This window comes from Ammodytes marinus (assembly GCF_949987685.1).
Source record: "Ammodytes marinus genome assembly, chromosome: 5".
Lineage (NCBI taxonomy): Eukaryota > Metazoa > Chordata > Actinopteri > Uranoscopiformes > Ammodytidae > Ammodytes > Ammodytes marinus.
In genome coordinates, this window is record NC_137234.1 from 12483096 (window position 1) to 12509634 (window position 26539).

The 26539-nt window shown below is 40.5% G+C and overlaps 1 protein-coding gene across 1 annotated transcript; it reads left to right on the forward strand.

The window, feature by feature from the left end:
* Positions 1-858: 858 nt before the first annotated feature.
* Positions 859-24796, forward strand: LOC307251256 (CD82 antigen-like). Its single transcript, XM_080028579.1, has 9 exons — positions 859-984; positions 8672-8744; positions 10344-10416; positions 16355-16479; positions 17437-17511; positions 19163-19264; positions 20223-20420; positions 21571-21654; positions 22672-24796. The coding sequence occupies exons 2-9, from the start codon at positions 8682-8684 to the stop codon at positions 22747-22749; spliced, it is 798 nt and encodes a 265-aa protein (XP_079884705.1). The 5' UTR covers positions 859-984; positions 8672-8681; the 3' UTR covers positions 22750-24796.
* The last annotated feature ends 1743 nt before the right edge of the window (positions 24797-26539 follow it).

The window sequence follows — 26539 nt, forward strand, 5'->3', positions numbered from 1 at the left end:
CATAACAGAAAATACAACTTTGTTTTGACATGTCTCAACAAAAACACTATAGAGAGCTGGTATGTAATCCCAACCTTTGTTTGGCATTTCTGTTTGGAAGGTGTTCTACATGCCACAACATGACTGGTGTGCACCAAGATCATTTATGTGAATTCTAATTAATCTAGCTGGTGTAGCAGGCTGCTTAACTATTCCCATTCCAATCGCTCTCTGCTTTACACACATATTGCATTGGGCAAAGGGTGAAAAGGGGGATTGTGTGGCAGGAAGTGTGTGTGTGTGGTGGGTCGAGGTTGTTTATAGGCAAAACTCTCCCACGTGTCCATGTGTATGCATTCCCCCCATACTTTCCAATTAATATATTGAGTCTAGGTTTATTTGTTAAGGCACGGTGGGTACGCTATCTTAGAATGGCGTACAATGGATCATTTAGAATGCAGTGTAAAACTATTTTGGAGGGTTTACCCTGCCACAATTATGATCACACGTAGGCCAATGTAAACATAACTGGTTTGACAACTTCTGGTGAGCAATGCATCATGTTTCGGTACAGTGGACAGCCAGCTGCTGTAAATATTTTTAGGTTGTGAATTCTCTTCAGAGCTAAAATGAATTAGGCCATTGTAGTCCTTCAAAGAAAAACGTTTATTTCTATTTACAAAAAAAAAACAGCATGCCCAATTGAGATAATGCCAACATGTGTTATTCTGCTCCCAAATTAAACACTTTTATGATCGTAAGAAAATGCATCACTGTGGCCTCTGTAGCCTACATTGTTGGGCTGGGTAGCCAGGAAAGGGTTAAAAAACTAACCATGCCTGCTGCACGGTAGGGGTGTGAGGACTTAGGACCAGGCAGATACACACGCAGACATACACAGTTCTTGTTTCTCACAGAGACAGTTAAGTCACACAGCAGGCGAGACAGAAGACGCTCGATCGACACTTCAGCCAACTTTTACCACCTTTTGGAGAAGAAGTCAAAGTAAGTTTAAGCGTTATATTGTCTACGTGTATCTAGCTAGCAATAAAGAAAAATGTACTTCCGTTACGCCATATGTAAAGTCCCTGTTGTCAGTTAAGCACCATCTGTTTTGCCTTTCGAAAACTATACTTGTAGCTTCCGAAAAAAAAACATTAAAGATTACTTTTCACTGACTGACAGAAAGTCAACTTTCGTGGCACGAGAGCATGGACATATAAAGAACGGGAGTTGGCCTTTCTTTATAGGTCCATGGAGTTGACGTAACGTTTTATTTGTGTCTTTCGATAAAGTTTTTGAAATAGTTAAGCGAAAATATTTTATTTGTATTACTGTCGACAAAGTGCGAAAGACCCCGAAATAGTTTAAATACGCGAAATGTAGTGCTCAACTAGTTTTAAAAGTAACACATTTCATTTAGGTCCATTTTAGTATCAACTCATCCTCTAGTCTGAAAGAAAGCCTACTTGGAGAGACTGACTGTATTCTGTATTCTACTCAGCAAACTGCCTTTGATTGTCAGGCATGTCAACTTGTTTTTGGTGTTATTTTGTAGTATGCTTGCTATGCGTCTTAAATATGTGATTAATTTTGTGTTCGAGGTTTTTTTTCTCCCACTTGTCTTGGTTGACAAGTGGTCCCCAAAGGCTTTATGCTCCAGGTTTAGTTAAACTTTCATGAGTCCTGCATATAAATATTATTTCACTTAGCCTAAGTGACAGCCCAACTAGATGATGTAAAGTGCTTCAGGATAGCTGTTCTCATCACAAGGTCCAGTGTCTCAACTTAAAAGTGTAGCCAAGTTTACCATAGCCAGAGGCATTTTTTCCTGGGTGATGAATGGAGCCATCAGCTTTTTCAGTGAATCACCTAAATAATTTGCGTACAGCATGCTAAAACAGCATAAAAATAAGAATCAACCCCAGTATTGCAAACAAGGTTTTGATACAGCTCCAATGTTGCATTATTTTGCAAAAGCCCTGATTGTGTACCCCTACCTTCTGTGACGTGTGTTCCTTTCACAAATATTTTTACCACAAAGCTGTCGGAGAGGGTTTTGTGGAACACAAACTTGTGTTTGTTAGTATGTGTGTATAAGGGTAGAAATTTCTAAGTGGGAAAAAGTTGAGCTGCACCAGAGCATTCCTGAGGCTGAACTAAAAACAAGCAATGAGAATGAGGACTGGCAGTAGCACCACATTTTACTAGGCAACATCCCGTTACCAGAGCGCTCTTTAGGTGCAAGATGTTAAGCAATATTGTGGTTTACAAGCAGAAATGCATGACTGAGAAGGCAGTGGAGAAAACAAAATTATTTTTCAACTCTAGGTTAATGTCCACTCCTAGGGTTTATTTCTCTAAACTGTAGTTTTATCAGAAATTATTACTAGATTTATCAATGATACAGTAACATAATTTGGCTGTTGAGTTTCCCGTTTACAAACTGCAGTAGCCTATAGGCTATCCCACTGGATTACAAAGCCTTTAACAGCTCATATATCAGTATTGATGTATCTTGAAAAAGGCTCATATTGCTGGTTCCATTGCAGCTTCTTTCTGGCTTGAAGAGGTTTATAGAGTGTTGTTTACGTCACTTTTTGAAGCTGACAGAGACATGACAATTTGTTTTTGTGATGTTACATCAGCCGTAAAAAGTCTGTGGAAAGAGTCTGTTGTGGGCTAATGTTTGCGTCATATCAAAGTCACATCTTTTTTTCTTTATGTTAAAATAAAATCTTGGATCTTGGCTTAACTGGTAAGACCTCAGGGCAGTTTTAAGCAATGTTGCCTCTGGTAACTTGCAATAGGTGTCATAGACTAAATGAATTTAAAAAAAAAGATTAGTTTGTAGTAGTAGGCCTATGGTGAAACAACTGAGCTCTCTTTAGTCTTGTTACCACACATGCTTCATCATTTCTTCCTGGATGGGGGCAAGTTACCTGGCACTGAACCCCTGTCAGGATTTCACCCCTTTAGTGTTCTAAGTCATACAGTGTTAGCTTCCTATGCTCAATTGGGAAATCTCCTCAAGTATGTGTCAGGCTTTTCAAATGGTGAAGGAACTCAACTGATAAAACTACATATTTTCCATGACTAAATGAGCACCTTTATAGATGTAAGCAATCATTACTCATTACTCCCAACAGCTGTTTCAAGTATACTGTATATCATGAAGCTGTTTCTTCGTACTGAAAAAATATAAATGCTACTTTGATTTATTTTTTTCAGTGTAGTCACCACAAGTCCACTGAGCACACAATGAGCTACATCCTGTCTTTAACAGTTGCAGATGATGCTAAAGCAGGATTTCAGCTGGTGGTATTAAGAGGTTTAGTAGCAGGATGGTATAAGATCATTCATGCCAACGTGTGTAAATGGGTCATATACATGAATATGATAGGAGTTGGCTGTAGATGGATGTTGGCACATCAGCTGGCTTTCTGAGTTCCAACCGTGCTGTAGTTGATCCATGCTGGGTCCATTACAGGCACAGTCGATGCCATCTGCCACTAATGCTGCTTTCATAATCATCTCTGTACCCCATGTATCTGTAGTAGCTCTTAAAAAACTCATTTCAATTGAACAAATCCTCAAGTGCACCCCAAACCCCGTTTGATGTTTGATCACCTTGGAAGGAAAAGGGGGCTATGAAGGAGGGGGGAAATGGCTATGTGAGGTCAGGTCACAGAGTTCAAAAAGTTTGGGTGATTTAATCATATACAGTCCTTTCTTTTCTGTTTTCATAACACAATAAGCCTGATATTACCCTTGTCTTTTTTCTGCCGTCCCATTTCAGATAAACTGCTTTGTCTATTGATGTCAGCAGCAGAGAATTTAGCTGTGATACACAGTTGTATTGGCACTTTACTTGGAAATGGCGTTTGGCTCTTCTTTGAATTTCCATTGTACTTTCCAGTTCTTATTTTCACCTTGGAACACATGTGTCATTCATTCTAGTATGATTTGGGTTTGTCTTGGTATGTTCAGCAAGAGAAAAACCCCTATGAACTGGCCCCCAGTTTACAATATCAGCTCAATGTGTGCGTGCACGCGCTGATATATGCATGAGCTTGTATGGAAGTTCTGCAAAAAAGTTGATAGTATTTGTGCTGTGTTTTGACTTTGCTGTTCACCTCAATAAAGTTGGGCATCTCAGCATGTCTGGGCTGGGCCTGTTAACCTACTTAATTGTATAAAAAGTAGCATCAAGGCATTGTTGGGAGTTGTTTTCAGATGGACGGGGCTCAGTCAACAAACAGCGGTTGTCATAACTAAGCCTTTTTTAATCTGCACTGCTGCTCAACATCTAGACATAAAGACCAGTAATCTTCTTTAGGGATTATCTACTTTGTGGTTTGGGCTTTGTACTGTGTGTTGTAAACATGACATTGTGTAGGTTTATCAAGTACATGTAACGGCCTACTAATATGGGTTAGTTATAGTTATAGTAACCCAGGCCTCCTCATAATTGTATTACCTGTATCATTAGACATATATTTGTATATTGTAAATGGGTCTTCAACAATAATCCAGTGACAATGTAATAAACAGGAAGTCAAAGTTACACAGCAGTTAGAACTAGCAAGTAAACAACATGGTAACTTTTTTAGATGGGCGTTGTACATTTTAAATACCCCATTTCATATTTTGCATTTTACTGTAGCTCATATCCTGTTGTCAAGCTGCATATATTGCTTGAATGTTGTTGCTTAATTTTTTCACTTGCGTGTACAAACACAAACACACCACTAACCTACGGAAGGGGAAGATAGTGGTCAGATGTGACGGAGATATATCAGCAAATGGAAGTAAATATGCAGTATTTCTAAGTTATAAGCAAATGTTGCCAAGTCAACTCCAAAGTAATCTAGCTGGTAAAATAATACATAAAGCTTAGCTTAAAAAGATAAAACGTAATAATTTACTTATTAAAACATGGCAGCTATAACTTACCCAGCCACCACCTTGCTTTATACCAATGGAGAACATTCATTGCCAATGTGCTATACAGTATCTCACAAAAGTGAGTACACCCCTCACATTTCTTCAAATATTTCTTTATATCTTTCCATGGGACAACACTGAAGAAATGACACTTTGATATAATGTAAAGTAGTCAGTGTACAGCTTGTATAGCAGTGTAAATTTACTGTCGCCTCAAAATAACTCGACACACAGCCATTAATGTCTAAACTGAAGGCAACAAAAGTGAGTACACCCCTGAGTTAAAATGTCCAAATTGGGCCCAAAGTGTCAATATTTTGTGTGGCCACCATTATTTTCCAGCACTACCTTAACCCTCATGGGCATGGAGTTCACCAGAGCTTCACAGGTTGCCACTGGAATCCTCTTCCACTCATTCATGACAACATCATGGAGTTGGTCGATATTAGAGACCTTGCGCTCCTCCATCTCCCGTTTTCAGAAGCCCCAAAGATGCTCAATAGGGTTTATGGCTGGAGACATGCTTGGCCAGTCCATAACCTTTACCCTGAGCTTCTTTAGCAAGGCAGTGGTCGTCTTGGAGGTGTGTTTAGGGTCATTATCATGTTGCAATACTGCCCTGCGGCCCAGTTTAAGAAGGTTGAGTGCATGTTTTCAGCGTCATACCAAGAGGTTGGCTTTGGAAAATAGACATATGAATACTGCCAGCATTGCTGCAGGTCTTGAAGGGGTTGGGGGTCAACCTGTCAATGCTCAGACCATACGCCGCACTCTGCATCATACTGGTCTGCATGGCTGTCGTCCCAGAAGGAAGCCTTTTCTAAAGATGATGCAAAAGAAAGCCCACAAACAGTTTGCTGAAGACAAGCAGACTACGGACATGGATCACTGCAACCATGTCCTGTGGTCTGATGAGACCAAGATAAACTTATTTGGTTCAGATGGTGTCAAGTGTGTGTGGTGGCAACCAGGTGAGGAGTACAAAGACAAGTGTGTCTTGCCTATAGTCAAGCATGGTGGTTGGAGTGTCATGGTCTGGGGCTGCATGAGTGCTGCCAGCAGTGGGGAACTACAGTTCATTGAATGCTAACATGTACTGTGACATACTGAAGCAGAACATGATCCCCTCCCTTCATAAACTGGGCCGCAGGGCAGTACTGCAACATGATAATGACCCCAAACACACCTCCAAGACGACCACTGCCTTGCTAAAGAAGCTCAGGGTAAAGGTTATGGACTGGCCAAGCATGTCCCCAGACCTAAACCCTATTGAGCATTTTTGGGGCTTCTGAAAACAGGAGATGGAGGAGCGCAAGGTCTCCAGTATCCACCAGCTCCATGATGTTGTCATGAATGAGTGGAAGAGGATTCCAGTGGCAACCTGTGAAGCTCTGGTGAACTCCATGCCCATGAGGGTTAAGGTAGTGCTGGAAAATAATGGTGGCCACACAAAATATTGACACTTTGGGCCCAATTTGGACATTTTAACTCAGGGGTGTACTCACTTTTGTAACCGGCAGTTTAGACATTAATGGCTGTGTGTCGAGTTATTTTGAGGGGACAGTAAATTTACACTGTTATATAAGCTGTACACACGCTACTTTACATTGTATCAAAGTGTCATTTATTCAGTGTTGTCCCATGAAAAGATATAATGAAATATTTGAAGAAATGTGAGGGGTGTACTCACTTTTGTGAGATACTGTATCTTGGTCAAATCTTTAAACAAGAAATCCATTCTTATGAAATAAATATGTCCTACAAGAATCATTTAAAAACAAAAACTGCAAAATGTGTCAGCTTTTTAAAGATCGTAAGTAACTATCCTTAACATTCAGAAATAATACACAATGAGCATAATGGCATGGATTTCTGCTTCCAAGAGGAGCTTCCATTGTTTAAAGTAGAACTAAAGACACACTATTATTAGGCCCAGGCAGAACCTCGGGAAGAACTTGGAGAGTTTTAATGTAAAAGAGACAGTGAGAGGAGAACAGCTTGTCATCTGATACACAGGGAGTTGTCTTTATAGGATATGTTTAGACTCGTCAAATAACCACAATGGCTGGTTGTAATTTTCAGTGCTCTCGGCGACGGAATAGTTCTGGCTGTGGTAAATACAGGATATTCTTTGGACTCCTACAGTCCAGGCTGAATCATGCTGCCAGAGACTTTCATAAAATGTCACTTCTGCTGTGTGTGTGTGGTGCTGAACTCGGCCTACAGGTGTTTCCTCAAAGGAAAATGTTACTCTCAGAAAAGTCCCTGAATGCAGTCATACAGTTGTGTTCAAAATAATAGCAGTGTGTTTAAAAAAAAGTGAGGCAAGATCAAAATCCTTATCATAGCTTTTATTTCCAAACTCGCAAATGCATTGGGGACATTGCACATTCTATTCAAAATCCAAATATGAAGAAACTTGTCAAATGTTTCTTCATCTTTACAGAAAGTGAAGAAAAAGGAATATTAGACTGTTCAAAAAAATAGCAGTGTCTGCATTTTTCTTTACAACTCAAACATTTACTGTATCAACTGAAAAATGCATGAAGATTTAGCTTTCCTATGAATCACTGAACTAATATTTAGTTGTATAACCTCTGCTTCTGAGCATCTGTGTTGCAGGGAGCCGACCAACTTATGGCACCTGTGAACAGGTGTGTCAGCCCAGGACGATTGGACTACATTCCACAATTCCTCTGCATTTCTTTGGAATTGGAATAGAATGTGCAATGTCCCCAATGCATTTGTGTGTATGGAAATAAAAGCTATTATTATGATTTTGATCTTTACTAAATTTTTTAAACACACTGCTATTATTTTGAACACAACTGTATGTGTAGGCCCGTGGGCAAACACATCTGTGTACAAATCTAGAGGAGTGAGATATAAACTCACTGTAAAACTATGCAGACGTTAGTGTTACTTGCCCAGTCATACAGCTACAGATCTCAGCTTGCTTTATGCAACTGATTCACAACATCGCAGTGGAGTCTGTTATGTGGTTGTATGACATCATTCAGACCTAACCAATATGGCTGAAAATGGTTTTAAATAGACAACTCTCCTTGTGCATTTGGCTTGGAACAGTTCATAAAATTGACAGTAAAACATGGTTTCTAACCAAACTTGGTGCTACCAGTAAACACAGTTAGAAATCACTGTAGAATTCCCTTTTGTTTGAGACAACAATAGCATTTTTTAACCACATGCTGTCATGGTCTCCACACACTCATCATGACTTCACCACACCTCACTTTGTAGTGGTCTTCCCTCCAGTCTCTCCCCTCTGGGTGGTTCCTTTAGTTTGTAAGGAACAAAACTTTATTCGTCAACAAATTTGCTTTCAAAAGCATCAGACACTGTCAATAAAACCTATTATTTTGAAGACAACAGTCCAATTGATGTCTTGTAAAAATGGAAATAAGAGCAGGTTGGTCTGTTTAAAACTGGAGAAACTTGGTTGCTGAAAATGAATGAGGCTGATTTTAATGCTTTGAAGATTAAAGCTGTGTAAATCCAGAACCCAACTGTGCCGGTTTTCCTGTGTCCTTGCTTTGTGGCTACCTTACTATACTGTTTTAGCAAGGCCATCCCAAGGCTAGCTGCCTTTGTTTTTTTTATTGTAATTCTTCTCCTTCATGTGTCCGTCTTCTCTTTTTTTAAACTCATGCACCCACACTATACTGCAATATAACAATGTGTCGTTTAATCTAACCAATACATTCTGTTTACTTCTGTCTTCCAGAATCACAGCCATGGCGAAAGGCTGCATCAATGTCATCAAGTACTTTCTTTTCCTCTTCAACCTCCTCTTCTTTGTAAGTTATCACCATTCCTCATCAATGCTTTTTGGCTGTGCTGCCAGAACTGAACAGGCATAGCGTGCACTGTACAAATTTTTTCACGACTTTCACTTTGTTAGCAGTTTTGTTTACCTCAGACAGACAGATTGGTATGCTATGCTCCTTCAACCAAATCAGACAGTGATCACTGCTGGGTAATGCAGCATGCCTATTATGTGTTGAAAAGACGTAGTACAGTCTATGAAAGGAAAACTTATTAAAATGCCATCAAAGATAACGATTGAACACATTGATAGCCAACAAACTGAAATGCTGAACCCATAGCTCACCAGCTAACCGACAGCAGGTCCTTTTTGAGCCTTTAGAAGGTGGACACCACAGCTGTCTATTAACCGAAGTGAGTGGGTGGGTCCACAGCGAAATCAAATGGCCAGTCATTGTAGTGTTGATGCTGTTGCTCCTCAAGAATTTAAATTTTTAACTCATTTTATTGGGGACCCCGGCCAAATGACTACCTTTGGGTCCTAGGGAGTGACTACATTTAAAGCATCTTGATCAACCTATCAACATCACTGCACACTATGACGCATTGAGTACACATCCTTATTCAAATACCACCAGCGATAAGTGGAGATACGTAGGGAAATGTCGCTGTGGCTGAGACTTAACAGATCACCTTAGCACAGCCACGTCTAAACGACAGCGGATGCTTTCTGTGTGTTCCCTCGTCCCTAACACTGGCCACGACATAACGTCCAGGGGTTGATATTACCCCCAGACCTCTAAAAACTGACTCTGCAAGGGTTTCCGGACCTTTCCAATGACTCTGCAGCTATAAACCTGACGCAGACCTTTTGATGTGAACACTCCGTTAGTGTCTAATAGCAAGCGTGTGTCTGTCTGTGTCAGTGTTGAGTCGGTGTGCACAGATTAGACGAGTGAAGGCAAGGGGAGGCCAGGAAGTGGTGGGCTAATGGTGGCTGCCGGGAGCTCAACAGTCCCACGAAATGAACAGCTTTTTAACCAGGGCTCTAATGACTGTTGTGGGGTTGAGGAGGGGTGGCGGCCCAAAGGGGGAAGTTGTTGAATCAACAGAGTCTCTCATCCATGGGTATTTCCCCCACTACTGTGCCCCCAAAACTTCTAAACAAGGGCCCTCTTAATTACATAGTAGTTCTGAACTTCATAACCTCACAACACTACGTATGGTGAAGAACATCATTTTTATAGCATTTCAGACGCCTGTGACAAAATGTCTAGAGGTGATGATTCTTATTCTTATTGTCTTGACCCCTTTTATCTTTAGTTATTATTGTTCATTTTGAAGACCCAAGTATGACTAGTACTGTAGTTCTGTGGGTGTCTGGGTGTTACTTGTGAGAAATACCAGCAGAGTGGGTATCTTGGTCCTCTCCACATCCTCTTTGTTTCTGCATGAAGCTGTGAGAGAAAGAGACAAACAGACAGTGGGAAGAGTTGGGATCTAATTAATCCCAGATGTGGAAGACTGAGGAAGCAACAGAACAAGGCCCTGTGTTAAGAAAAAAGAGCTCAGCTTCTGTGTTTGATATTATTAGATTCCATTCCTGATTCTTTTCTATTTACTCTCCACAGATCTTCGGAGCATTGATCATGGGCTTTGGCCTGTGGGTCCTTTTTGATACCAAGAGCTTCATTGCTGTTCTACGTAAGTGTCGCATGACTCACACACATCCCTTCGATCGCGTACCTTATGATAACTCTCATGTCAGCAAACATAGAGCCCTTTCGACCTGTGTCAGTGGAAATAGACATTGGAGAGTGTGCCTGTCACATCCTAAAACCTCTGGCCTACTCTGGGGTAGTTTATTTTGAATTTTATCTCATAGGACTTGTTCCCAAGGAATCTGAAAGGGATGTTTTTTCGCACCAGAGCAAAAATGTGACTCATACATGAAATGTAATGACTTGCTAAGCCACTTAAAAGCTGCCCCGTAGACATGTTGAGATCCATGCGAGTAGCTTAGTCAGGGGATTGATAGTTTCACAGGGCATCTCAAGTTGTTTTCTTCTAATGTTGGAAAAATAGCAACTACCCCCCCGTCCCCCCTTTAGTTTTCAAAATAATTGTACTTTGAACTCGCCAGTTCTCTCAGCTCTAACGATGGCAGAGTTGCTGTAGATAGAAAATCAACTATCTTCACAGATGTTATAACAGCCTATTTGTAGACACTGCGTTGTGAAAAAGATGGCAAGCCTCCAAACGGTATTCTCAAAAGAGACAAAGGTATCTGCTTTGTCACGGACAACAATATGTCCGACTCAGGTTATCTACTGTGAAGACACTAGAGAATGCCTAATGAAACCCAACTTTGCCTGGAAAATGCAAGGAAACCACACATGGAAACTCTTAGCAGCAATAAATCTCATTAGAAATGCTTTCAGTGTATTCATCCCAGATGGTGAATTGCCGAGAGCAGCAGTGAACCTTTCAGTGTATAAAAGAAGAATTCTTTCAATTTATTAACTGGCAACTTTATCTGCATTGGTAGGCAAATTTAGTGTTTCTTTGAATGAGACAGTGATACCCATTTTCCTAGGAGATGAGCCAACCTTAACAATACTATGACTTTTATGGCTCTTATGTAAACAATATTTGTACAAGAATTACTATTTCTCACTCCGACAGATTCATTCATACTGCAACTATTTTGATTATTGTTTCATTGTTCATCCTCAAGTTTTTCTTCAAGCAAAAATTCCAATTGTTCCAGCTTCAGAAATATACTTTGTTCTGTTCAACATCGTTAAGAGATATTTTTTTGTTTTGTACTGTTGGTTGGACAAAACAACGAGTCTGTAGAAGGCTTGAGCTCTTGGATGTTGTGACATTTTATAAACATAACCATGAACTGAAAAAGTTGCAGCCCTAACCTATTTAGCTCCTTTTTTGCAGTCCATAACTGTGAAGTTTTTCAATGAGAAAGACAAATCCCTGAGGGGCTGAGCAGATCTTGAGAAATCTATATTTAGGCTGGAGGCCTGCGCTGCTTTGACTAATGAGTTGCGGAGTTTTGACGGAGTCCAACCAGAACTGACCTTGTGTCCTAGAACCAGCCGTACCGAATCTCATCTTCCCTTGGCTCATATTTCTGCTCTGAGGTCACTACTCGAGGAGGAATCACTCCAAGGTTATTATTATGCAGAGTTTGCTTATCTCCAGTCAGGCATCCAGAACATAAAGGCAGTTCAGTATCCATCATCCCTGCCAGCCTCAGCCCTATTGTTATGATAATCCAGCTGTTCCTCCAGAGATAGCATAGATCCTGCTTCACCGATACCCTGAGGATATCCCTTCCTACATGAGGCTCCATGACCTTCTCTCCTTCATGTATTTTTGTTCACTGTATACCCAGGCTGGATGGGTCAACCTTAGCTCCTCCCTTGGTCCCTGGATTTCAAACTCAGCTGGAAATCTCTCACCCATCCCGTAGAGGAACAAAGGCTAATGCTGCAGGCAACTCTGTTTATTGACTCTACGTGTTCCCCTCAGAAGTTTTACCATCAACAGGATCTGTGTGTTTTCGGTTTCCATTCTTTATGAGTTATATTAATAGACGCATCTGCAGCTGTCCCACTGGCTTCAGGCAGTGGAACTGGGGGATGCTTTGTTTTCACGCCCACAATGTTTTCAGTTAAAATAAAATCGTTCTCCTTTTATATCAGTACATTGCTGTTAATAGTTTACCTCTGTGACATCATGCCTAAAGTTTATCTCGGTGGCGCTTGCCAAGACACAGCTAACCTTGTGTTTACACAAAAGGCAGCCTTGGAAAAGAGGTCAGTGAGCCAAAGCACAGTTTGAAAAATTCAGAAACTTTCCAACCTCATGAACAGATAAAAGAGAACTTGTTTGTTTCTGAGCTGCTTCAACTCTAGATAGTCAGTATAAAGTTAATCTAGTTATGGTTACATTTTGAAACCGGACAATCTGTCAACCATTACTTTTTCAGCTCTATAAAAGCTGAATGTGTGGCTCTGCTCATGTTTACAGAAGGCCCTGCGTACCAAACACTCCCCCCTCCTCACCCGGCAGCTTTCTTAAAGGGCACCGTTACTCTTGCCTCTTTAAATGGAAAGTTCCATGGAAAGCACCCGAAGACCTATTTAAGAATATCTGCTGTGGAAACATGCCATAGTTTATACAGAAATGCACAGTAACCATGGGAACACATGGTGGCTTTAAAAAAAAAGTGTATATGAAATTAAACCAGAACACAGATGGTAGGTCCACATCAGGAACGTAAAGTGTTGCTCTGTAGCTTTTATACACCTGGCAGACGGTCAGGGAGGAAACTCTGAGTATTAAAAGACATTCATTTACAGAAATGGCAACTGAATATATAAATCCCCCTCTGTATTTTTGCTGTTTTTACTGTAACAAGTTTTTCATTTAATCACTGGGCTGTAAAGAAAATCTCACTCAAACATTAATCTATATGATACTTCCCATTATTAATAATCATTGAAAACGGTCTGAAAAAAGTATTTTAAAGGTCCTTTGTACTAAATCTCTATTATGTTGATTAAATGTGCCTCACGTGCAGTGAAATGCATCATACAGTTTGAGTTCTTGCGTCACTGCTCTTTCTTTTCGGTCTCTCTGCCCTAGATATTGATCCTTTACGCCACAAACTAAACACTCATTTGTCTCCTTGCATGCTTTGTTTTGATAACATTCATACTCAGTGTTTTTTCAATGGTCTCATTCAATCTCTTTACAGTCACTCAGGATGCTGCTTGAACTATTGCATGCAATTTCCCAAATGTATCCAGTTTTTAAGGAACCTGCTGACATCTGTTGCTTTTGTTGAATCTCGTGTGTGTGTGTGTGTGTGTGTGTGTGTGTGTGTGTGTGTGTGTGTGTGTGTGTGTGTGTGTGTGTGTGTGTGTGTGTGTGTGTGTGTGTGTGTGTGTGTGTGTGTGTGTGTGTGTGTGTGTGTGTGTGTGTGTGTGTGTGTGTGTGTGTGTGTGTGTGTGTGTGTGTGTGTCTATGTTCATATGGGTGAGTTAGAGAGAGCGAGAGACTGAAATAACATGCTTAAACAGAGTGCTGGATATAGAACATACAGTGTGCCTGTCTGCCTCCCTTTAAATGCTACTTTGCAGCCACATAAACAGTCTGCACATGTTGACTCAAAGTACTTTTAGCTTTCAATTATTCTCAGACTACCACAACATGCGCTTCTCTGGTAACCCGTGTAGAGTCTAGGGCTGGCCCGAATACCATTTTTCAGGCTTCGAATATTCGTTGGTTTTTCCGAGCGAATATTCGAATATTCGTTCCAGAAAAACACACCATCAAAAACAACATAAAAAAAAAAAAAAAAAAATATTGAAATTTTTTTTTTAAATTTTTTTTTAAAAAAACGTTAATAATCCCTATATACTCCCTGGAACCGATTTTGACAGTATCTGCATATTTTGTTGAAGATTTACGCGCTCGGAGGTGAAGTAATGGATGCGCTATGACACATAGTGATGTAATATCCTCCTAAATGAGCAATACTACTACTACTACTACAATATTACTAACTTTTATATCAAAATATAAAATTATTTGATGACATTGTATTGCAGTAGTAGCTTCTTGCAAAAAAATGTTGAAAAAAAAAAAAAAAAAAAATTGAAAAAAAAAAAAAAATTATATAAAAAAAAAAATTATAAAAAAAACGAAGCTCCGAATACTAATTTAAGCTCCGAATACTAATTTTCCGAACGAGTATTCGAATATTCGAATAATTCAGGCCAGCCCTAGTAGAGTCAGCCACGAACATGCCTGTAATGACTTCTTGTGCAAACGTGTGTAGTGCAGGCTGTAGCTAAGTCATTTAGAGTTTTTGTAAAGCGGCTACCTAAAGTCTGACCTGTCGGATGCATATGTGGACAAATGGACATTTTTACACAGTGGAGTTGTAGTTGGAAAGACAACATGTTTTTACAGTTGTGATTATTGGCATTATTTGTGCATTTGCCAAAGTGTATACTAACTTGTATGTTCATGTAAACAGACTAGTATTCATTTGTTTGTACCTTGACATGTTTTGACTACTTCCTGCAGTCTTCTTCAGAAGCGTCAGCTGATGCTTTGACGCGCGTTGTGTCAGCTGATGTTATAGGCAACCAGCCGTCCCGCCAGAAGAGGCAGGACGGCTGGTTGTCTGTTGTCCGTTCGTTCTATGGAGAACTGCATCCCAGGTGTGGGACGGCATGTATGCCCCCTCGTCCCGGTTTACTGTCCCCTGGGCCCGTTTCCTGATCTCCACCGCCCACACCATGGCCCACACCTGGGATGCAGTTCTCCATAGAACGGACGGACAGCAGAGGACCAGCCGTCCTGCCTCTTCTGGCGGGACGGCTGGTTGTCTATAACATCAGCTGACACAACGCGCGTCACAGCAACAGCTGACACTTGTGAAGAAGACTGCAGGAAGTAGTCGAAATATGTCAAGGTACAAACAAATGAATACTAGTCTGTTTACATGACTAGTTGGTCGGCTTTCTGCAACACAGATGCTCAGAAACAGAGGTTATACAACTAAATATTAGCTCAGTGATTCATAGAAAAGCTAAATCTTCATGCATTGCAGTTGATACAGTAAATAGTTGTAAAGAAAAATGCAGACACTGCTATTTTTTGGAACAGTCTAATATTCCTTTTTCTTCACTTTCTGTAAAGATAAAACATTTGACAAATGTTTCTTCATATTTGGAGTTGGAATAGAATGTGCTATGTCCCCAATGCATTTGCGTGTATGGAAATAAAAGCTATGATACAGATTTTGATCTTTACTCAATTTTTTAAACACACTGCTATTATTTTGAACACAACTGTATATTCATTGAGCAGTGGTGGAGGAGCTGCTCTGTCTGTGTCGGCTTCTTCTCTGTGGATGGGAGGGAGCTATCTGATAGCTCTGGCTGCTTTGCTTGGCCCAGGAATCTTTTAGAATTGGAGCCATTTCACAGAGCTCAAATTCTGGCTTGGTCTGCAGACCGAGCGCTAACTTCTCTGGAGCTCCTCCAGCCCAGATAACGCACACACAGCCACATAATGGCTCCAGTTTATCTCCTCTCCAAACCTTCCATCTTTTCATTTCAGTCCCCACCTCCTCCTCATGGAGCTCTGCCACTCTACATACCAAAGAGTGAAATCAATTAATCTCGCCACACAATGACAATATCTTGGCCCGACTCTCTCTCTGGTGGTCCATCAAAATAATCTTTCTGTTGGGGGGAGGGGAACACTACAATGCTTTCAATTCAGATAAATAGAATGTTTTCGCTCTGAATCATCATTCTTGGCTCGATGTAACCATCTGTCTGAAAATGTTTTTGCATGTGAACTAGGTCTTCCTCTGAGATCCATTCGTTGCACACACTGTGGTTGAAGTTTGAAAAATAAAAACAGTTCAGAGATCAGGAGTCTGTTCTTGCTATTCTGTCAAAGAAAAGGAACTTGAGGTTAGCCAAATAATTGAATTAAGCTACAAACTGTAGCAGGTGTTTGCTGCAACCATACAGGTTTCAGTTGTTCTGTGTGAAGCTGAACTCTGGCTGTGGTTTTGTCTGTCTGTTTCCTCCAGAGGAATCATCACACACGGTGACAGTGGCTTCCTACATCCTCATCGCCGTGGGTTCCCTCTCCATGGCCATGGGCTTCTTCGGCTGCATAGGAGCCGTCTACGAAGTCCGTTGTCTCCTGGGTCTGGTGAGGAATTGCTTTCACTTTATGCTCCAATAATAACATACCACAGCTCAGTTTCCTTTTTCTAAAAAAGTTGACTCTCAGAACAGCAAGATAAGTGCCGTTTAAAACTAAAGATGAAACCTCTGTGCACAGTTGAGTCATCAATACCACACAGGAAACCAAATGGGTTTTTTTTAATGATAGAAAAAAAAATATGTTAATGTATTGCTATCCCTCCAATGTTGAGTCTCTAATAAAAGGATAAGATGCCTACAATAATACTAATACAATTATATCAGTCAATATTTGTATCTACCTTTAAACTTATTGTACAACTGCAAGAAAAATGCAACTGAAATGCACATGCTTTAGATATCAAGCTGGGCTAAGAACACATGATAGATTCCTGTGGACATTAAAGCCCTTTCACATGTTTGCTGTGTCGGGGGGCCGTGGGCTTCGCAGCATGTGTGGATTTAGTGAGGAGGGTGAAGGGGATAAAGCCAGCAAAGATGTAGGGGGGTACAACAAGAGTGGGGATGGGTGTGTGACCTCTACAATGTTAAAGCTGCTAAGGGGTTAACTGAAGAACTGCTGTGACCTACTTATCCCAGTGACCAGCTGGCAGAGGGACCCCCCCCCCCATCTCTCGCTCACACACACACACACACACACACACACACACACACACACACGAGGTTGTGAAGGCATCTTTAATAGCTGACATTACTCTTGCAGAAGGCTTTAGAGAATATTTTTTTAAGATGCATCATATAACAAAGATTAACAACAATGTAAAAGGAATGGTTCTGCATGTGTTTTTGTCAGAATGTGGCAAAGGCTCTGTAAAGCTAAGGGGTCTGTAGGGATCACTTTGAAGGACAGCTTTCACTATGTCATGTGATATATTTTATTATAGACACTTTGTGTCAAATGTTGTTATACTGACTTTTGTTGTTGTTGCTATATCCTCCACAGTACTTCACCTGCCTCCTGCTCATCCTTATCGCTCAGGTCACTGCTGGAGTTCTCATCTACTTCCAAAGAGATCGGGTAAGAAATCTACTCGTCTCCCCTTCTTCTTAATCTCACGTCTTTATTATTCATCCTCCTTTCTCTACTGTGGTCTTCTTAGTTCTTCCCCTTTTAACCCCTGCCTTATTTGATCTTACTTCACCTCTCCTCCTGCTGATACACCTGGAGCCTACTGGGTATTTGTGCTGCCCCACTTCACAGCTGTGTCTTGGAGCCCCCGCCCCCGGCATCCTGTAATGACACACAGTTTCTACCTCAATGAAATGGAAAGTGACAGGAAGTCTGAGGAGATGTGTGACAGTTGTAGAGGAAGTAGCAAGCATGTTCTTACTGTATGTTGAATGTTTCCATTGTCGTCTCAATTCAGGCCCTCTGGCTGTGCTTTTTCATGTTAGGAGGAGAGGGCAAACAAAGGATTGTTGTTGAATGAGTGTTGCAGCAATCCTATGCTGACATATTAAACTGGTATGTGTGTCTAACACTGCCAAATCTAAGACAGTAATTTTATCACCCCAGGGATAGAAACCTTTGATGAATCAGTGCCCCCTACAGGCAGGATCATCCTCTCACCATGGCCGATAGATAGAAAATGTTTCAGTTGAGTGTCAGCCTCTTTGGAATAACACACCAAACTGTAGTAATGTTTAAAACCTTTTCATAAAATCAAACTGTCACAACACTGAAAGCCAAGGTGTTCTTCTGAAAAGTTGACATTTTGAGTATGATACTGAGACACACTTTAAGAGAGAAGTTAGGTTTGATTTGAAATCAAACACAACAGTGCAGCCACTCAGCCAGATGTCAACTATATATCCAATATTTCAAAATATGTCCAAGGATCCCATTAAGTTTGTGAGTTTAACACCAGTGGAGCATTTTTTTCATGTCAAACGGGTCACTCCATACTCTAATATTATTTTGTATACAGTATATGAAATACACCTTCAATGGTGGTGATTTTCAGAGGTAGGATTTGAACTCTTGAGTTTTTCAATCTATAAAAGGAATAGCCTGAATAATAGGACGAGCCATGTGTGTTTATACTGTGTGTTTGTGTAGAGGGAGTGTGGTGTTTGGACGCACCAACCTCTCTGACTAGTTTCATGCCCAGAACACCACCACTTCCCCCCGGATGTAAAAAACCTTTCCCTTGAAAAAGCTCCCATCTGCAGGTGTATGGGTGGAGGCTGTCTCCGCCCTTTCAGCTGTAAGACCTCCAGCATGTACATGTGTGTGTACAAATGTATGTATCTCTGAGAGCATGTGTGTGTGTGTGTTTGCGTTCCCTGTGTTTAAGGCTCACCACAGAGCAGGGTGGTGCCCATTCCCAGAATAGGGTGAGGCGCTCACTCATCTCCTGTACAGCTCTGAAGAGGCACGGCTGTCTGTGGTCAAACTAACACACATAAACACAGAGTCGTGCTCCTGCTAATCTGTACTGTGCAATGAAACAGCCCAGCACAGGACTTGATAGGGCAATACCGACCAAGGTGTTGCCCCGAGAAACATACATTTCAGAGATGTTTCTCGTAAATTTTAGAAGAAGATTTAGCGTCGGTTGTGTTTGTTTTCTTGCCTTTAACACTGTCTCACTCTGCACCAAAGATTGATTTTATTGAGACATTCTTTTATGGGAACATGCACATAAACCTTTTCATCTCATCTGCAGTTGAAATATGAGATGTCCAGCATCATAAACGGCATGATAATCAACTACACTGGATCACACAACAGGACTGCAGAGCAAACCTGGGACTACATTCAGAAGACGGTGAGTTGGCTCAGTGAGACACACACAAAAATCCAATATAATTAACTTTTATATATTATATAATACCCATGTTCTTCAAGAGGTTTTTAACTGGCATTGTCAATGCATCAAAGAGTTCTGTTATGATGATACAGTGACAGTTTGCATTTCTAGAAACATTATTAGTCCTCTAGGTTGAAAAACATGACACATTAACAAATTAAACCAAATAAAAAGAAATGTATACATAGTGTTTAAAGTGGGATATTGTAGCAGTCAGCGATTCCCAATATCTATAGGAAATACAACTCTAAGGGATATGACATTAACTCTGGAAAGTAAGTATCCCTAGTGAAGCCTTACCGTGCAGGTAGTTCTGTTATAAAGTGGTAAGATCTGAAAATCGACATTTAGATGAACTGAACACATTCACTTCATATAGCCCACACTGTGAACTTTTTTCTTTGAACCGATTCTCCACTAAAGAATTCATCCCTCTGTAAACTTTTGACTGCGAGGTCTTTGCATAATCCTGAGTCAGAGAGAAGGATATCTGAAAATCTCAAACATAACACTTGAAACTATTTGTACAGTCGTAAACTTTAAGGGTAAGTGGGAAAATGTGTTTTGTTTTGATTAAGTCTTTTTGTACTTTGAATTAACTGACTTATTAAACTTCATCCCATTGCAAATAAAAGCATGTCTGAAGTCCCATTTTGTTCTCTATCTCTTTCCTCCTTCTTCGTGTGTTTCCTGCCAAGCCACTTTACCCCAAAAAAACAGCAGCCAAGAAGAAATAGGAGCACAATGAACACCACAATGGAAAGGCTCAGCCAGTTGATTTGCTGCTGTACTTTTTCCCTTTTCTTTTTTCTTTAGTGTGTGTGTCCTTTTCAAATGTTTTTACTCCATGTCCTACTCTTTCTCTTCATCCTCTAATCTTTTGACTCACATCCTCCCTCTGTTTTCATATCCCCAGATGAGTTGCTGTGGATGGACTGGTCCAGGCAACTGGTCTGAGAACATTTTGGTCAAGAACAGCAGCAACAGCAGCAACAGCAGCTCCCAGATCCTCTATGCGTGTTCCTGCCGCAATGACTCTCTGCCTGGCGTCGAAGTCAAGGATCAAGGCTTGTGTAAAAGCCTGTCCGTAGAGAAAGCCCCCGTCTTTGAAGCGGTAAACAACAATAGAAATCTGCACTAGACATGAAAGTCATAATTGTGAATGTAACGATTCAACCAACAGCTGTTAATCCAATTCTGTTTGAAAGTAGCATTAGATGTTCCTTCTGAGTTCATCATTTTTGGTTTTGACTCACACACACATTCAGGCACCGTGTGAGACTGCGCTGTAGAGCAGCTGCTATTCTGGCCTCCTTTTCTTTTCTTTTATAAAGAAGGGACTTTTTTAAATAAATTCTTTGCTTTTATTTGGTTGCTAGTTTATACATTTTTGATCAGCCACGATCCATCCACTACACAGTGATGTTGAATATGTTTTAGTTTGAATTCATAATATCTATATTTTTTTATATATGGAAAAACAGAAATAGAATATATAAAATAGATGAAATGTGAGTAAAGTATAAAGTTAAATAGTCCGTCTACGACGTAGATGAGTATTATAAGTATATATATAAATATAAAAACTGCTTTGCATAATTATGCATTGCATATAATTAAGTCATAAGTAAAGTAACTCAGAATTCTTCTAAAGACAGTGATCTAGTAACTGCCCTTAGTTAGATTTTCCCTGCTTTCGCAATGATACCTGTCACAGTGTGAATGTAATATAGTGCCACCCAGTCACACTGAGTTGTACATAAATTATTACATAATGCTAACTGACCCAAGTCCTAACCCAGGCCAGTGTTACTTCAGCTGGGTGGACAATGTTACAGCACGCCTGCATTGCCCTGATAGACCTTGCACCTTTATTAATTACTGATGTCGCTTTGAAATGTGTTGTGTAACTCCGACTGCTGGCTCCATGTGGCACTGTGGCTGCACTTTAATCAGCCGAGGCGGGTCCTTTCTACTGTGTGACTTGTTCAAACACCAGGAAAGCTCCATTGTTCTGTTGTGCGGTCTACGTGTTTCAGAAACATTATTCTCTCTCTCTCTCTTACCCTTTTCCCTCAGCTCAGCTAAAGCCGTGTTATTCTTCCCCTCACTGACTCAGTCCAAAGCCAACAGTTGTGTTTTGAAAAGGCTCTGTTCATGTCCGGCTGGGATCACGTAGCCATTCATCTCTCCTCTGCAATTTGGCCTGCAAAACCCCCCTCTTTCCAAGTCTCCCTCAACCTCTCTCGTTCTCTCCTCTACAGGGCTGTGCTACCAAAGTGGAGAAATGGCTCCTGGACAACTGTGGAGTTATTCTGGGAATCTGTGTCGGTGTGGCAGTCGTGGAGGTATCTATATAGCTCACACTTGCCTTAAAGGATGAGTGGTGGATTTATCTTTTTCAACGCTGTTTTAACATCATACTTACATGCCCATATGTACTGTAAGTTTAAATAGTTCGGTCACTCGCAACCCCTCCCCTCTGTCTATACTGACCATGAATCATTCCCTCCCTGGCTCAACTCCAGCGTAAAAGATTGGGGAATAAATCCATGCAAAAAGTAGTTTAGCCAAAGCTAACATATGACTTCATCAGTTGAATAAGCAGATTTACCAAAATGTCGAACTTTTTCTCTGACAAAAAAACAAATCTGATTTTCTTCTTTGAGTTTCCTAAAGCAGTGTTTCCTTGTCGAGCCACAATGAAAGAATATATTATGATATTCACATCTAGTTTTTTGCCTCACTTTCAACATACACAAATGCATGTACACATTTTTTTAGGACACACACATTTATTTAAAGTTTTGACACTTGGCTGAGGTGGAAAAGTTGGTGTATCGATGATAGCAAAACGTTAATTGGATTTCTCCAATCAACCATGTTGTACATGCAGCGTGTGAATAAAACGTCCATTTAAGAGACAAAAAGGAGGCTACTTAAAACATCTGATCCGTGTGAAACCATGAGGGGACTGCCTCAAATATTTACATTCAACAAACATAAATGCAATATGTACATTTTAGACATTGTTTATCATCATTCGAGGTTTGCCCTGTGCTTGGGCGCCACATCATCTTGTTGCGCCCTCTTGTACTGCAATATATAAATGGTTCCTGACTGGAGAAGAACCAACTTTCATCAATCACATAACTACAGTGGATGGAAACGCTCATTAATTCACATTTTCTTTTGCCAATTCCCTGGATATAGGGCTAAACATTTCTCCTGCATTTGGATTGAAACTTGGCTACTGTTATATATGCGTTTAAATGTTTTAGCTTCAAACAACTTTATGTTTGAGTAGGTGCTCCCCTGCTAATTTTTAACTCTGATAACTGAGTTGACATCTCCATTTTCTCCAGCTCCTTGGGATGATCCTCTCCATGTGTCTCTGCAAGAGCGTCATCCAGGAGGATTATACCAAAGTACCCAAGTACTGAGCTGAAGACAGAACCAGCTTCACACCACCCGCATATGGAAGGCCTCTTTTTCTCTCTCTTTCTCTCTCTCTCTCTCTCTCTTTCTCTCCCTCTCTCTCTCTTTGCCACACATTCTTATGAACACACACACAAAAAATTAAGACAGCTGTCTCAACCATTCAAGCTTCTCTTGCCTTAACAGCTGTGCAAATTTCTCACGCCCCACATGTCCGAAAACACACACACACTCACACACACACACACACACACATACACACACACACACACACACACACACACACACACACACAGACCCGCACGCCTACCTTTCAAAAAGCTTGAAACACTTGTGGGACATATATTCACAAGTAACCATTGTTGTCTTATCATTTTTAATTTTTCAAGGAGACATTCATGGTATTTCGGTAAACATTCGCTAATATTTTGGTGGAAGCCCTGAGAATTGTGCTGTTTGATACTATGCAAATGTTCATTCACGTGTTGTTTAATTATTCTGGGACAGACTCAATGAAGCGCTTAACGTAGTAATAGTATTAGAAATAGAGAGAGCACTTTAGTGAGATTTTGTGAGCCGACAGCCAGAGCGTCTTCTGACTGCAGGGCACAGAGATGAGAAGGAGACGGTCGGGTGTGGATGGGTGCGTGGTAGCCGCTCTCATGGATTAATGCCACTATGTTATTCTGAAGCTGGTATTTTTGGGTGCACAGGGTGGAGGAGAGGCCCCAGGGCTGGGCTGCTGTGGTGGAGGTTTTGGCTTCTTTCATCGGCCTCCTCGTACCCAGGAGCCCTGATATTAACCTCCGTTTACACCCACCGCCACCGCCTCTTCCACCCTCACTCTATCCAGCTGTACGCCCCTCTAAATCACGTCTCTGTCTTCCTCTCGGGGTGTGTCTGACTGGTGACCTGTAGCTTTACAAAATGAGTACTTTTGCATGAAGTAAGTGTGTGTGTGTGAACTGTTGGTTGAGCGAGTATTTTATTTCTATTTGGTCTTTTGTTTTTTATAAATATTCTAATGTCGTCTATTTCTTTTTTTTTCAACTGTATATATGACTTTGGTAAGGGATTATTGCACTAGTGCATGGTCAGCGTTTTATACAGTATGGGAAAACTTACACCCACATGCTCTTGTTTTAAGAGTCCTATTGTTCCTCGTTTCCTGTCTATTGTTTATGTTGTACTGAAATGTACTGAATGTGTCTGCAACAGCAGCTCGTCAGCACTATTTCGCTCCAAATAAGAGAGATTGTGACCCTCAGAGATCTGTCATCACTCCTGAAGCCATATTTCCATTTCTGTAGCATACCATGAGTTTGTGAACGGACAACCAAGCCTGCACAAAACACCATTGAAGCTCCTCACCCCTGCCCTAATGTTGAAAAGAAAAATAATAATTTATTTAATTTTTACCCCATCATAGCAATTACATACACAAATCGCAGCAGTGCAACCACAATGTAATTCCCCGTCTCCGAATGATTGTTTTTCGTAGAAGTCGTTTTGCCTGGTTTGTATTGTCGGTAAAAAGAGCAGAGAAAAAAAACCTCAGCTAGCAGTTATTGCATATTTCAAAAGCTGACAAGACCAGAAAACGTCTGTTCATTAACTCATGCTATCTTTGCCAGAAATGTTTTGACAGAAATATTGCTTTTGAGCTGGTATCATCCCACTTAATCCATGTCGTCATCTCAGTCCTTCCACTTCATTTCAAACACACTATTAATGCTGGACTCATGGTTCATTTAGTGGATGGATTGCACTTTGTATGTGGTTGGTAGTTTTTCAGGCCGTCTCACAAGTCATTTCAAATCATGTTCATGTCTGGATAACGGCCTTTACCTTATGACCCGCCAAATTTAAACATTAACTTAACTTAAAGATGATTTTTTTTTATATTGTTTGTTCAAGATATTTGTACGCTTTAGAAAAAGAAAAAGAAAGATTTTGTTTAGTAGAAAAATATTTGTGGACCTGTAAGCCATGTTTAAGAACTGTTTCTTTTTTATTATTGAGAATTATTAATAAACCTGAATCCAGATTCTCTATCTCTTCTTTTTTTGTGGTATAACAGTTGCAAGTTGCATCAGCTGGATATATAGGGGTTACCATTGATCTTCCCAAGCTGTCAGGTTCTGTACCGAAAGCAACCAGAAGGTGGCAGCATATGTTTAACAGTATCAATGCCTCAGACATAATGAGCAAAACTAAAATGTCATGCTATTTTGAGGGTAAAATAAATAAAAAATGTTGTCTATGGATTATTATATTATAAAAAGCTTTTCATATTAGCTGCGGGTTTAACAATTTGGTTTAAACAGAATCTTAAAGGGGTAGTTCAGGATTTTAGACATAGGGCCTTATTCCCAAGTTAGCCTTGGTGTTCTTTATCAGTGGAGACAGTTTTCAACACATTTAATTCAGTCCTTATAGTTGCAGAGTGCGCTCGTGCTAAGCTAGCGCACGGCATCGGGGGGATATCTAGCTTGCCACTGAGTCACCCAGCACTGCTCTTACACAAATCAACACAATCACAATCCCAGCACGGACCATGCTGCTCAATCCACTATTGTCTAAGACTTTTAACCCCGATATGATGAGTACAGTTTAGCAGTCCCTCCGGAGACTGTTTTCAAGTGGATCAGCAGAGCCACATCTCATCAGGGAGCTCTGTCCATACTGAGCGCTTCAAACGGCAAACATGAACTTCTCCTTTCCACTTAGGCATAACAACTATGGTCTACACAGGAAGGGAGAAATTGTATCTTCAAACTAAAAACATGTCTCTATACCGGATCTTCATCAAGCTAACATCATAGTCTAGTCATCAACATTTAAAAATGATGCTCTCAACATATTATGAATGGATAAAGCTGCAAATAGGTTACTGAAAACACAGAAAAGATTTTGTGATTGAGGAGGAAATAGGCTACATGGTTGAATGCAGTAATGTATTGCTCATAGGCAATCAACACCCAAATGCCCTAACAGATTTGAATCTAAGAGATGAACGAATCTGAAACTTTTTATTTGTCCGATTAAAGAAATAAAGTAATATTCTATTAGTCAACTCTAACTGCAATATTGTTTCACATTCAGCTGGTTAAAATGTGTTCATTACTGCTTTTACAAATTTTCACTCAAGTAATTGTTTCAGTAATATACCAAGCAAGTGTGTAAATCATTTGCTGTTTCCAGCTTCTTGGACTGTAAGATATTGTGGTGGTTATTTTCACTACTTTCTGACATTTAAAAGACAAATCTATTGATGGATTATCGATCAATCTGCCGATTATGATCTTGAATAACTGAAACAGTTGTAACTTCACCAGATCAACTAACAAATAGTTGCCATATGGATTTTTGCTTTAAATTCAGACTGGGGAAAACTAAGTGGGCCTATGGAAAGTGAGCTGCTGGGCTCATCAGTTCACACGCGCACACACGCACACACACACACCCACACACCACACATTGTCCAGGCCAAACTCAGCGAGGAAGGAGAGTGCTTCCTCTGTTTTTTTAAACATAACTGTCAGTCAGCAGGTCCAGGACAGAGGAAGTGGGACAGATGCTGATGATGATCCCACTGAGACCGAATGAAATAAAAGGATGAAAAACGAATGTCAAGCCCACGTGTTTCAGTGAGCACCGAGCAACCGGGGGAGTGAAAGAATATGCTGATTTGATTTGAAAAGTCTCTCGCAAATGTGCAATAGGCAGGTAAAAATGTTTTAAACATCTTAAAATGGAGCATTACACGTATTTGACACCACTGCATAGAGCTCA

Excerpts from the sequence above, each read along its gene's own strand:
- LOC307251256 (XM_080028579.1), top strand. The coding sequence starts at position 8,682 with ATGGCGAAAGGCTGCATCAATGTCATCAAGTACTTTCTTTTCCTCTTC. Across the intron at positions 8,745-10,343 it reads TCTTCAACCTCCTCTTCTTT|ATCTTCGGAGCATTGATCAT; the intron begins GTAAGTTATCAC and ends TACTCTCCACAG. Across the intron at positions 19,265-20,222 it reads GGGACTACATTCAGAAGACG|ATGAGTTGCTGTGGATGGAC; the intron begins GTGAGTTGGCTC and ends TCATATCCCCAG.